Source organism: Aspergillus clavatus, genomic scaffold (assembly GCF_000002715.2).
Source record: "Aspergillus clavatus NRRL 1 1099423829791 genomic scaffold, whole genome shotgun sequence".
Classification (NCBI taxonomy): Eukaryota; Fungi; Ascomycota; class Eurotiomycetes; order Eurotiales; family Aspergillaceae; genus Aspergillus; species Aspergillus clavatus.
Genome location: NW_001517108.1, coordinates 1,522,767 through 1,535,520, shown reverse-complemented (window position 1 = coordinate 1,535,520; position 12,754 = coordinate 1,522,767). Strand labels below are relative to the sequence as shown.

General features: G+C 52.8%; 4 protein-coding genes across 4 annotated transcripts, besides 1 other annotated feature; 3 read left to right on the top strand and 1 right to left on the bottom strand.

The window, feature by feature from the left end:
* Positions 1-533: 533 nt before the first annotated feature.
* ACLA_072750 (kinesin-3 motor protein uncA) lies at positions 534-5,507 on the top strand (the record flags this gene model as incomplete). The annotated part of the gene is made up of 2 exons (XM_001275667.1): positions 534-597; positions 670-5,507. The coding sequence occupies 2 exons, from the start codon at positions 534-536 to the stop codon at positions 5,505-5,507; spliced, it is 4,902 nt and encodes a 1,633-aa protein (XP_001275668.1).
* A 608-nt stretch (positions 5,508-6,115) lies between these two features.
* ACLA_072740 (DUF821 domain protein) lies at positions 6,116-7,528 on the top strand (the record flags this gene model as incomplete). The annotated part of the gene is made up of 2 exons (XM_001275666.1): positions 6,116-6,511; positions 6,584-7,528. 2 exons carry the CDS (start codon positions 6,116-6,118, stop codon positions 7,526-7,528), a joined length of 1,341 nt encoding a protein of 446 aa, XP_001275667.1.
* Positions 7,529-9,638: 2,110 nt separating this feature from the next.
* Positions 9,639-10,666, top strand: ACLA_072730 (glycoside hydrolase family 43 protein; the record flags this gene model as incomplete). Its single annotated transcript, XM_001275665.1, has 2 exons — positions 9,639-9,947; positions 9,998-10,666. 2 exons carry the CDS (start codon positions 9,639-9,641, stop codon positions 10,664-10,666), a joined length of 978 nt encoding a protein of 325 aa, XP_001275666.1.
* A 306-nt stretch (positions 10,667-10,972) lies between these two features.
* ACLA_072720 (BCS1 and AAA domain-containing protein) lies at positions 10,973-12,724 on the bottom strand (the record flags this gene model as incomplete). The annotated part of the gene is made up of 1 exon (XM_001275664.1): positions 10,973-12,724. The coding sequence occupies one exon, from the start codon at positions 12,722-12,724 to the stop codon at positions 10,973-10,975; it is 1,752 nt and encodes a 583-aa protein (XP_001275665.1).
* Positions 12,275-12,317: a microsatellite.
* Positions 12,725-12,754: the final 30 nt, after the last annotated feature.

Below are 12,754 nucleotides of genomic sequence, written 5' to 3'. Positions count from 1 at the left end.
AAGGGACCAGTTATCAATGACCGCTTACCTAATTCGCCCGCCTCCTCGGACTCTCATGTGGCTTTCCCCCGTGGCTCGGGAAACAAAGTGAAGGAGGACATCACTCGACTTTATTATTGAGGCTCCTTTCTCTCCCTTCAGGTCAAATAGCTGATATAAACAGTCTCCTAACGGCCGAGTAGCGCGCATGGCAGATTGAAGCCTCCTGACTCGATTCTTGCGAAGACCATCCCCTAAGATAGGCGGTCCTTCACCCCAAAAAACAAACTACATGACGTCTTTGTTGACATTGCATCCGGACTTTGAAACTGCGCGAGAACACACCGAGAAAGGACAACAAACATCATATTTGCGGTCTCCAGAGACTTCAGACCGTATAACGTGCGATTTACCATAAGGCGGCGCTCTTGCGGCGTTCGCGACTCCCAGTGTTACTCGACCCCTGGCGCTTGCGCCCCTCCCCCCTTAGGGACTCGATTGTATAGCAAACGCCGGCGTGAAGCGAGCCCTGAGTGCATGGGGTGTATGTCAATATGGCTCCCGGCGGCGGTGGAAACATTAAGGTGGTGGTGAGAGTGCGACCGTTCAACAGCAGAGGTGAGTGCGAGCGAGCCGTGGCTCTTTCGAGGTATATAGGCTTCGGCTGACCGGATATCCGCCCGACTCCAGAAATCGACAGAGGGGCAAAATGTATTGTGCAGATGAAAGGGAACCAGACCGTCCTCGTACCCCCGCCTGGCGCCGACGAGAAATCACGAAAAGCTGGTGGAAAGGGCGCGGCCGAGGGCCCGAAGGCTTTTGCCTTCGATAGGTCTTACTGGTCTTTCGACAAGAATGCTCCCAACTATGCGGGTCAGGACAACCTTTTCGCGGATCTGGGTGTCCCGCTATTGGATAATGCCTTCCAGGGCTACAACAACTGTATCTTCGCATACGGCCAGACAGGTTCCGGAAAGTCATACTCGATGATGGGATACGGCAAGGAATACGGTGTGATTCCGAGGATTTGCCAGGAAATGTTCCAACGAATAGCGAAGATACAGGAAGACAAGAACCTCAACTGTACGGTGGAGGTGTCCTATCTCGAAATCTACAATGAACGAGTTCGCGATCTGCTCAACCCCTCGAATAAGGGTAATCTCAAAGTCCGTGAGCATCCGTCGACCGGTCCTTACGTCGAAGATCTTGCGAAACTTGCGGTGCGCTCCTTCAGCGAGATTGACAACTTGATGGACGAGGGTAACAAGGCCAGAACCGTGGCTGCCACGAACATGAACGAAACCTCTAGTCGATCGCACGCCGTCTTCACGTTGACGCTGACACAGAAACGCCATGACGCTGAGACTTCGATGGACACAGAGAAGGTATCGAGAATCAGTTTGGTCGATCTTGCTGGTTCAGAAAGAGCAAATTCCACTGGAGCCACGGGTGCTCGGTTGAAAGAAGGAGCGGAGATTAATCGTTCGCTGTCCACGCTTGGTCGTGTCATTGCAGCCTTGGCGGATGTGGCATCAGGCAAGAAGAAGAACGCTTCGATGGTCCCATATCGTGATTCTATCTTGACATGGCTGTTGAAGGATTCCCTTGGAGGTAATTCAATGACCGCAATGATTGCAGCTATATCTCCCGCCGATATCAACTTCGACGAAACTCTCAGTACCCTGCGCTACGCCGACTCCGCAAAACGAATCAAGAATCATGCGGTGGTCAACGAAGATCCGAATGCCAGAATGATCCGAGAGCTGAAGGAGGAGTTGGCTCAACTTAGAGCCAAGCTGGGAGGCGGCACAACGGCTGGGGCAGGAGGGGCTGCTATGCCTGCTGAAGAATCTTATCCCCCAGACACTCCTCTGGAGAAGCAGATGGTTTCGATTCAGAAAGCCGATGGGACTGTCACCAAAGTCAGTAAGGCAGAGATCGTGGAGCAACTCAATCAAAGCGAGAAGCTTTACAAAGATCTGAATCAGACCTGGGAGGAGAAACTCGAGAAAACCGAGCAGATCCACCGAGAGCGAGAGGCCGCACTTGAAGAGCTGGGTATCAGTATCGAGAAGGGCTTCGTTGGTTTGAGTACCCCGAAGAAAATGCCGCATCTGGTTAACCTGAGCGATGATCCGCTTCTCGCCGAATGCCTCGTCTACAATATCAAGCCGGGAACCACTACGGTTGGAAATATGGAGCAGGGAAGTCATGTGGAAATCAGGTTGAATGGTTCCAAAATCCTTCCCAACCACTGCACGTTTGAGAACATGGACAATGTCGTGACTATCGTACCCAGCGAGGGTGCTGTGGTTATGGTCAACGGGTTGCGAATCGTCGAACCGAAGCGCCTAAAAAGTGGTTTCCGCATCATCCTCGGAGACTTCCATATCTTCCGTTTCAACCATCCGCAAGAAGCTCGTGCTGAGCGAGTCGAGCAGAGCTTGCTGCGCCATTCCGTCACTACCAGTCAACTTGGCTCACCAGCCCCGGTCAGAACCCATGATAGAACGATGAGCAAAACCGGCTCAGAGCTAGACGGCGATTCTAGCCGGGCAGATTCCCCAACTTCCGCCCAGCGCGCTCGTGAATCCGATTGGTTTTATGCTCGAAGGGAGGCTGTCAGCGCAGTTTTGGGCCCTGACCACATTTCTCACATGCCCGATGATGAGCTGGATGCTTTATTTGAGGATGTGCAAAAGGTCCGAGCAACGCGCCGAGGACTCGTTGAGAATGAAGAAGATTCGGATTCACTGAGCTCATATCCAGTCCGAGATAAGTACATGTCTAATGGGACTATCGACAATTTCTCGCTCGATACCGCCATCACTATGCCTGGGACGCCTGGTCAACAGGACTACGGCGAAGGGCAAGACGGAAACGATTTTACATTACAAGCTGCTCGCCAGGAAATGCAACGCCAGCTCGATATGCAGAAGGAGGAATTCAAAGAGAAGCTTAGAGATGACGAAGCCTCTGAGCAGGGTGGGGAGGACTTGCGTTCAGAAAAGGCCCGAATGGAGGAGGCACTGCGAACCGCTAAAGAGGAATATGAAGAGCAACTGAGAAAACAGAAAGAGGCCTTCGAGAATCATATGAAGGAGATGGGTCAGCCGGTTCCGAGGATATACGAGAATGGCTTCGCCAAGCTAGATGAAAGGGAGATCGGTATCGCAAACTCAGTCTTCCAACACTGGTCGCAGCAGAATTATGTCCGCATGGCCGAGAAGATACTGCAGCATGCGTCGCTAGTGAAAGAAGCGCAGGTGATGAGCCAAATAATGGACAAGAATGTTAGCTTTCAGTTCGCGATCATCGACCATGGGAACAATATGGCATCATCTTATGATCTCGTCCTGAATGGTATCTCCGGAGATGAAGATATTGTTCTTGAGGAGGCGAAGAAACCGTGTATTGCAGTCCGTGTGATTGACTTTAAACAGTGTGTCATCCACCTCTGGTCCATCGAGAAGCTTCAACGTCGCCTCCAGGCAATGCGCCAATTGCACCAATACATTGACCGACCGGACTACATTCAGCACTTTCGCCTCGAGAACCCTTTCTCCGAACCCTGTTCGCCTCAATACTCGCTTGTTGGTGATGCTGATATCCCTCTGACCGCTGTCTTCGAGACTAGAGTCCAGGACTTCTCTGTTGAGGTTGTATCACCTTACACACAGAATGTGATCGGTATTGTCAGATTGTCATTGGAGCCCTCCTCCGCACAAGCGCCCTCATCCACACTGAAATTCAACGTTGTCATGCGTGATATGATTGGTTTCGCCGAATGGGAGGGGACCGAGGTCCATGCCCAGCTCTTTGTCCCAGGCATCTCCGAGGAAGGAGGAGCTACCACCACACAAATGATCAGCGGTTTCGATGAAAGCCCCATCCGCTTTGAGAGTGTACACAGCATGAGTCTACCTTTATCGAGTCCGCGGACAGCGGCCCTCAAGATCTGTGTGTATGCACGTGTGACCCATATGCATCTCGACAAACTTCTCAGCTGGGACGAAATGCGCGATTCGGCCGAGCTACCCCCTCAAAGACGCAAAACCCCGCGCATAGCAGAATCCGAATTCTTCTCTGAGGAGCGACATGACGTGTTTGCCAGGATGCAGGTTCTTGAGCTGGCAGAATCCGGTGAATATCTGCCCGTCGAAGTAGTGCAAAGCAATAGCCTTGACGCTGGCACATATCAGCTCCATCAAGGATTGCAACGTCGAATCTTCGTGAATTTGACCTACAGTTCTACCGAGAGTCTGCCTTGGGATGACCTGACCAATATGCGGGTTGGGTCTGTGAGATTACTCGATCCGTGGGGCAAGATTCCCGACCAGGATCTTCAGACACCAGATGTGCATTTGAAGTTTGTTCACGAGCCTATGACGAAAGACAATGCGGACGGAACATCTCATGTTACTCTGATCGCCCAATGGGATTCGAGTTTGCATGGTTCTCTGCTGCTTGACCGGGTGACTGCGGAGAAGTATCGCGTGCAGGTCACGGTTCGCTGGGACCTTGTATCATCCCGTCTGCAAGATCCGGTTCCATTTGAAGTGGACCTGACTCTACAGATTCAGGGACGGACATACGTTCGCCCACAATCGATGTTCAAGCAGCTCTTCAACTCGACTCGTATTGTACACTCCACCGTTCGGATGTTCTCTTTGGCCGTCCGTCCGGTGTCTGCTAAGCGCGCTGCCGATCTTTGGCGCATGAACACGCAGAACGATTATGTGAAGGGAGAGGAGCTACTGACCAGGTGGTCACCTCGGAAGGTTTCGCTCGTGCGGGATTACATCGCAGCCCGCAAAAGACGGCGGCGTCTCGCCGAACTGAACGCCGCCAAAGGCGCGCTCAGTGCTAATAGCCTCGTCCCTTCGCCGGCCCGAAGCGGGCGTTCCACCCCTCTCCGCAGCCAGGAGCTGAATGAGCGCCGGACAAAGATTTTGCGCAAATACCTTGATCTCTGGGCGACGAAGACGGATCCGATCGATGCCATTCTTGTCCGGAGCAACACGGAGCCCCCGGCCAATGGAGCGGCCTTTGCGACGCGTGCGAAGCAGGCTTCACCTTCGTCGGATGACGGCAGTTCTGTTTCTGACCAGGAGCTTTTGAGACCACGATTCGTCGCAACGATACAGACATTGCCGAAGAACCAAACTTCATTGAAGTCCGGCTACTTGTTGACGCCTGACGACACCAACAGCCACTGGGTGCGCCGGTTCGTTGAGCTCCGGCGACCCTATCTCCATATATACTCTGTCCCGGAAGGCGATGAGATCAACGCTATCAACCTGCGTAGCTCGCGGGTCGATCATGAGCCGGATTTCGCCCGATTACTTGCCGGAGCCGACAACGGAATGTCTACCAAAGGCCGTCCACATGTATTTGCCATTTATGGAACGCAAAACACTTTCCTTTTTGCTGCTCGCACAGAGGCACAGAAGGTTGAATGGATCTTGAAGATCGACGAGAGTTACTTCAGTAACAGTGCTTCAAGGGCTTCTCTCAATGGAAATTGACAGTGAAAGTTGATCTCGTTGCTGCTGAATTTAACACAGCTGTCTATCCCTGCGCGTTGCATCATAATGCTTTTCAATTCTTTGCCTTTTCTTTTACTATAGCGTCTAATTACGGGCCTGGCGTCTAGTGATCATTCTTTTTTGGACTGCACCCCCCATTTCCATTCTTTTCTGGTTCCTCTTAAGATACCCCTGAATACATCTGCAACTTATGGCACTTGCGATCTCCATGTACATATTTGAGACACATTGTTCTGAGACATAGATTCGACTGGGTGATATAGTGAAAGGCCCAAGGCGTCCGCAGGCGGCGGCGGCACTGTTTATATTGTCTTGCATACTCTCTATACGACACGATTGTATCTTGAAATCAAATACTCCGCATACTTTTGTTCTGCAAGCTCAAGTGTGCTGTGATAAATGAGGTCATATCGTGTTGCCATAGTAACACCATCTGCTGTTTATCGAGAGCGATAAACCGATAAGCAGCGACTTGCAGAAGGACCATCATCTCCATGCAGAGAAACCATTCCAACGTCCTCTTTTTTCTCAACTTATATATAAAAATACAAACAGATTCAACTTCGTTGTTGTATTACTATTTCCCAATGCGCTGGACGCAGGGACAGTCCCCTTGGCTCCGCTTCCTGGCCCCAGGTGCCGCCGTCTCACTGCTGATCGTCACATTCCTCGTCCTGGCATCGAGATATTCCAGCGACTACGCCCGATATGCGCTGAAGAGCTCCATGCGGCCGGCCCCGCCGAGCATGTTGCATCCTTGCCCCGCAGTGAACCAGAGCACGACAGACTGGGAGTTTACGGTCGAGCGCGACGGGGATAACCACGGGTTGTCGGAGGAGCAGTGCCGCGTGGCGTTTCCGAAGCTCTTTGTCGAGATTGACAAGTCTGTGACTATGAGGAGGGAGAAGCCTGTTACGTTTCGGGAGGTGGATGGGGTTTCCGTGGATGATGGGATGGTGAGGGCGGCGATCTATCGGGGTGAGGTGAGTAATTCTCTACAACGAGGTTGAGGTGGGTGATGTTTTTGGAGCATTTGGCTGATTACTGGTCGACAGCTGTATGTTATTGACTACGCGGCGATGCCCTACACTTATTCTCGAGCGAAAGCTACACTGAACGCACTGCACCGCGCATTGATGGCGTTTCCGGACCGGCATAGCCTGCCCAACGTCGAGTTCGTGTTCACGACAGACGACTTTAGCAATACACCTGGGCCTATCTGGTCATATTCAAAGCGTGACGAGGACGACAGTATCTGGCTCATGCCGGACTTCGGCTACTGGTCCTGGCCGGAGGTTAAGATCGGTGCGTACAAGGATATCCGACGACGCATCGCGACCGTGGACAGCGGGACCACCACCTCCGACGGCAAAATCATCCCTGGGTTAGAGTTCAAGAAAAAGAAGAAGCAGCTGGTCTGGCGCGGCAGCGTCGCGACGAATCCAGAGATACGGGGGAAATTGCTCAAAGCGGCGCAGGGACGCAGCTGGGCCAGCATCCGGGTCATCGACTGGGATAACGAGAATGATATCCGGTACAACCTTCTCCCCATGGAAGATCACTGCCGGTACATGTTCCTGGCGCACACGGAGGGTCGCAGCTTCTCCGGGCGCGGCAAGTACCTGCTCAACTGCCGCTCGGTGGTCGTCTCGCACAAGCTGGTCTGGCGCGAGGCGCACCATGCGGCGCTGGTGGCGTCGGGTCCTGATGCAAACTATGTCAAGGTGGAGCGCGATTTCTCAGATCTGGATCGGAAGATCAGCTTCTTGATTGATAACCCTGAGACGGCGGAGCAAATTGCGGACAACGCGGTCAGGACGTTTCGTGATCGGTACCTTACCCCTGCGGCGGAATCATGCTACTGGAGACAGTTGATCCGGCAGTATGCTGCTTCCTGTGATTTTGAGCCTGTGCTTGAGGAGTTGACGAAGGACGGGACGATACGGACCCGGGGGATTCCCTTTGAGACATGGATACTCTCAGGGTCCGGTATGAAATGATGATTATATTGTGGTTCATGTTTTCCATGCATATATACGGAGTTTTCTAGGTCTTCTACGTATGACATCAATTTTTTTGTGGTTGTACCCAATGTCATCCATCATATTGTCTGGTAGAGTAATGAGGTATTGCCTCTTCTAGACACATGTTCTCTCTCTCTCTCTTTCAACATCTTCCCCATTTCATCTCTCTTTCATCCTTCCTCACGTCACCATGTGCTTTGAAATCATACTTAAATTGCAGCTGTATCGCTCAAACATCCCTCTATCAATATTCTCTTGATAGAAAAACTAAGTAACAATCATGTGCCTCATGCAAGTCAATCTCGAGACCCTGCACTGCCTGCATTCGATTTCTATCCCTCAGCTCCTGTTTGCCGATCGCTAGACTTTACAATTTACAGTGAGTGAGTTGTTCAGAGCCCTCCTGATTCGTGTCGGCTTCTCATTTTGACCTCTGCTCTGGCTTTTTCTGTATGGGCAAAAGAGTCTAGTGACCTGTGCCAGCGCACGAGCTCTTCAGACAACTCCTTGAATGTCGATGTTGCGGGATATACGGAGTATCTAATCATTGAATGAAATATTAGCCCCGATCTACGCTCTTCTTGTCCCTTTGGTCATGGGAACCAAATGGGCTCCATGACACTTGCTTACAGCCCGCACACCAAGGTTTGCAAAGGTGCAGAAGTCTATCCAAAGTCATCTGAATGACTCGACAAAGGTGTTGATGCTGGTAGTTGCACCACTATGCGGGGATTCCTTGCGCTGTTCGCCATGTGTTGCGATCTTGATGGACGTCATCCTTGTGAGTCCAGCAGTCGAACGTCAGACGAGTCTTGGGCGCACTTCTTCGCCAAACATTCCCGAATCACAAGACGCTTGCATTAGAATTTTGCTTCTCTTCCCTCGGACAATTCCATTCAGTTTCAGATGCGCCTGATTTTTCAACTCTCCGAACGCGTTTGACATCAGAGAGCATGGCACTGCAATGTCTCAAAGTCTATGATTGGCTAGAATTACTGATGAATAGGGGGAAGCAAGGGTTCGATCTGAATGTCCTTACAGCGAAGGGACAACAGCGAGATACTTCAAACCAATGGGAGATGGAAACTAATCCAGTTGGATCGAAATCCTGAGGCTGAGCCTCTTACGTCCAAGTACATTGTTCGATCGATACACCCACCTCCTTACTGTTGTGACTGAAAGCATTTTCTTTGACAGATTGACTCCGATGCATTGCCCTTGCGTTGCTTTTGAATTGACTGCAGGGCACAGTGATGGCGCAAACCTCCTTTGCGCCCCCCCAGAGATCAGAACCCGTCCATGGCGCTGTTGATGGTCAGTGGGACTTGATAAATGACAATCTCCACAAATGATCTGCAACTTGGCATCGGGACTCCCCCACAACATCTAAGGATGTCCGCTTTCGGATAAACTGTGATGATTGTAAACTTCTAGAAAATGTTCGCATTCATTGAGTTCAACAGCCTTGGCTGTTATCCCGGTCCTACGCTTTCCGTCCATTTTCTTTCATCAGTGGGGACCCAGTCGCCGCCGAGCGCAGCAGCTGTATGGATCTAGTAGGGCGTCGCTCTGAATGTTTTGCAAAACCCGCTACTTTGGCCACCGATTAGACTGAAGATGGTGGACAATTGTTTGCTTGTATTGTTTACGTTGTTGATCTGATCGAAGCTCGATGGAATAAATTGGAGTCTTACAGCGATCACTGCCTGATATGCCATAGAATACGCCCAATGCTCGGGCCAGCAGATCCAGCCGCTATCTCAATGCTCGAATCCACTGGCTGCATACTTGCCGTGGGACAACGCCGCATGACTACTGATTTCGTCAAAAAGGAGGTTTATTGTGTTGTGACTGCGAAAGCAGCTGCACAAGGACAAAGAAATGGCCATCATTCTGTTTTCTGCAAGGCCCTGGCCGTTTGAATATAAAGCGATGCCACATCCCGAGGAGGTGATGCATTCTAGCTTGAGTTGACCCAAGGACATATCCATTCATCCTATATTCCTAGGATCCGGTGACAAGAGACTCGGCTTCCTCCCTCACTGTTTCCCATCTCAAAGAACGTCTGGCGGATTACCTCGCGAGAATGTGGCCTTCCCATTCGGCATTCTGGGGCCTGAGCTTTGCTCTTCTCACAGCTGTCGCCGCCTCTCCTTTACAAAAACGGGCTCGAGGGCCATGGATGGCAATCAATGCCGACTTTCCAGATCCTAGCTTCGTCCAAAGCCCAGACGGGACGTGGTATGCCTTTGGCACTAACGGCAATGGAAAGCGCGTCCAGGTAGCCACTTCGCGAGACTTCAACTCTTGGACTCTGCTGGATAAAGAAGCACTGCCGACTCTTGCAGGTTGGGAAACAGAAATAGACCATTGGGCACCGGATGTCATTAGACGGGTATGTCTCCCACCTGGTAGAATTTCACAGCGCTGAACAGGTATCATTAGAACGATGGACGATATGTGATGTACTACTCAGGCGAGGCCAAGGAGATGGTAAGGCATCACTGTGTTGGCGTGGCTGTATCGGAAGGCACGGACCCAACAGGGCCGTATGTGCCCAACCAGACACCGCTATCGTGCCGATTGGATCAAGGAGGTTCCATTGATCCCGCCGGGTTCCTGGACAAGGACGGCAGCCGCTATGTCGTGTTCAAGGTGGACGGCAACAGCATCGGCCATGGCGGTGACTGCAACAACGGCGTGGCCCCCTTGGTAGGGACCCCCATTCTTCTGCAGCGAGTCGGAGAGGACGGCTTCACGCCGATCGGCGATGCGGTCCAGATCCTCGATCGTGATGACAGCGACGGGCCCCTGGTCGAAGCTCCCAACTTGATCCTGCACGGTGATACATACTTCCTCTTCTACTCCACCCACTGCTTCACAGACTCCAAGTACGACGTTCGATGGGCGACGTCCAAGTCCATCACAGGGCCGTTCGTCAAGACCGGAAAGAAACTCTTCCAGACCGGCGATTATGGGCTCACCTCCCCTGGTGGAGGAACTGTCTGTGGATGTGGTGACAAGATGCTTCTGCATGCATTCTGCGAGCCGAACAAACGATGCACATACGCGGCAAACATCGCGATCAACGGCAATGAGGTGACCCTTTTGTAATTATGGTCTATATACTCAGCTTGGAGGGTACAAGGCGTTTTGGTATTCTGATCTTCACTTATAGTTTAGCGTTGTATATAGTTGAGCATATATACATATATACCCGTTTGCTAGGGTATGGTTTTGAAGCATCTAGTCAATATCCATGGGTATCTATTGGCTATATATAGAACGCAGGAACATTCTGCAAAAAAAAGTATGAGAATTCATTTACTCATTGATGAGGTGAGTTCTATCTGCATCATTAGTTCGTTGATGAGCATTAATGTAAAAGTACAAAGTTATGTCTCGTATAGGCTGAGTTGGTTATTGCTGTTCCAATTCCTTGCGCTTCTCCCTAATACTGGCCACCCACTGCTCGACGGTCTTAATGGCAGCCTCCGGCTCATTCTTATAGTTGAGCAGATGGCCCTGGATCTCTGCGGCAGTGAACTCGCCCTCCGGAATACGCGAGGCAAACTCATCCGCCAGGTCCGTGATGCGCTTCCGTTTTTGGTCAGCCATGACCGAAGAATCTTCCTTCTCCTTCACCTGCCGAGGAGCCGGGCGCGCCACCCTCCCCTTGGCTGTGCGCAAATCACCCTCGAGCACGCTGTAGATGGCAGTGAAAAGGTCGCGCATGGCCTCGCGGTCGGCGTACCCGAACTCGATGCTCATATCGACACGCCCGGGCCGCAGCAGCGCGGGGTCCAGCTTCTCCGCGTGGTTGGTGGTCATGATGAGGACGCGACCCTCGCTGGCGGCGACACCGTCGATGACGTTGAGCAGCGCGGAGAGCGAAATGCCCTTGCCGGACGAGGTGTCGGATTTCTGGTCCTCCGTACCGTTGGGCTTGTCCTTCTTGTCCGCGGAGTTCGTCCCCGCGGCGGCGTCCGAGGCAGCAGCGGTATCCTCCTCCGCGCGCTTCTGCGTGATCCCCGCGCTATCCACGTCCTCAAGGAGCACGATGCAGCGCCGCGGCAGCTCTGCGAACAGCGACATGAGACTGTCCTCGTCCAGCGTCTTCGAGTTCAAGCTCAGCAGATACAGCGTCAGGCCTAGCAGTCCCGACGCCGCGAAGCAGAGGCTCGTCTTTCCCGTCCCCGGTGGGCCATGGAGCAGATATCCCCGGCGGTACGGAATGCCGCGGTTCGAGTACCAGCGCCGCGTGCGCGGGTGCAGATACTCCTTCAGATCGTCGACGAATGCCTGCTTCTGCGCCTCGGCCAGCACGACGGTCGACAGCGGGCGCGGCGGCCGCGCCATGCACCGCACCCAGTTGAAATCGCTCATCCCGTTCTTCTGCCCGCGGTAGATGATCGTGCGGTTGCCGTCGCGCGCCACGTACGCCCGCTGCGCCTCCGCCAGCAGCTCCTTGAGGATCGTCGGGTTGCGCCCCAGACACGAGATGTACAGCCGCTCCGGCATCAGATTGAACCCTCCACCCTTGCCTTCCTGGCGCTCGCGGATGAAAGCCAGCAGGTGCCCGCGAAACCAGAAATAGTGCGAGCCCTCGGCGGGGGTGAAGCGGAGCGGGCGGTACTTATCCTTGCTCATGACCCTGGCCCAGTGCTGGTCAAAACTGGTCAGTATGTTGGTCCGTTTCCCATCGCTGTCGCCGTCGAAGATGTCATCGCCGTCGTCATCGTCGGTGTCGTCGTCGTCGTCGTCGCCTGAGGCGCCCTCGTCATCCGAGTCCCACCATCGCACACTGCTGCTGATCCTGGTCCCCGCGACGAAGTGTATCGTGCGCGTGGTGAACGGCTGCTGCGCCATCCAGAACATGAGGTAGTTGTAGATCTCATCGTCGAGGCGGATCTCCGCTGTCGATGTGAGGTACTGCCCTGAGAATTGCCTCAGCCAGCCGACGCCATAGGGCAGCGAGGCGGCCGCAACCGTGGCGGCGAGAATGAGGGGTAGATAAGACGATAGGTCAATGTGGAGGTACGATGCTAGAAAGCGAGATAAAATCGAGTATCCGGGGATGAAGGAATCGAGGAAGGCAGTGTCGGTGAGGTTTAGAATGTTGGTAGAGGATGGGGCGGCGTTAATGGTGGTGTTGATTCCAGGACACGACATCTCGAGTCCATTCGCCGTTTGCTAATGATG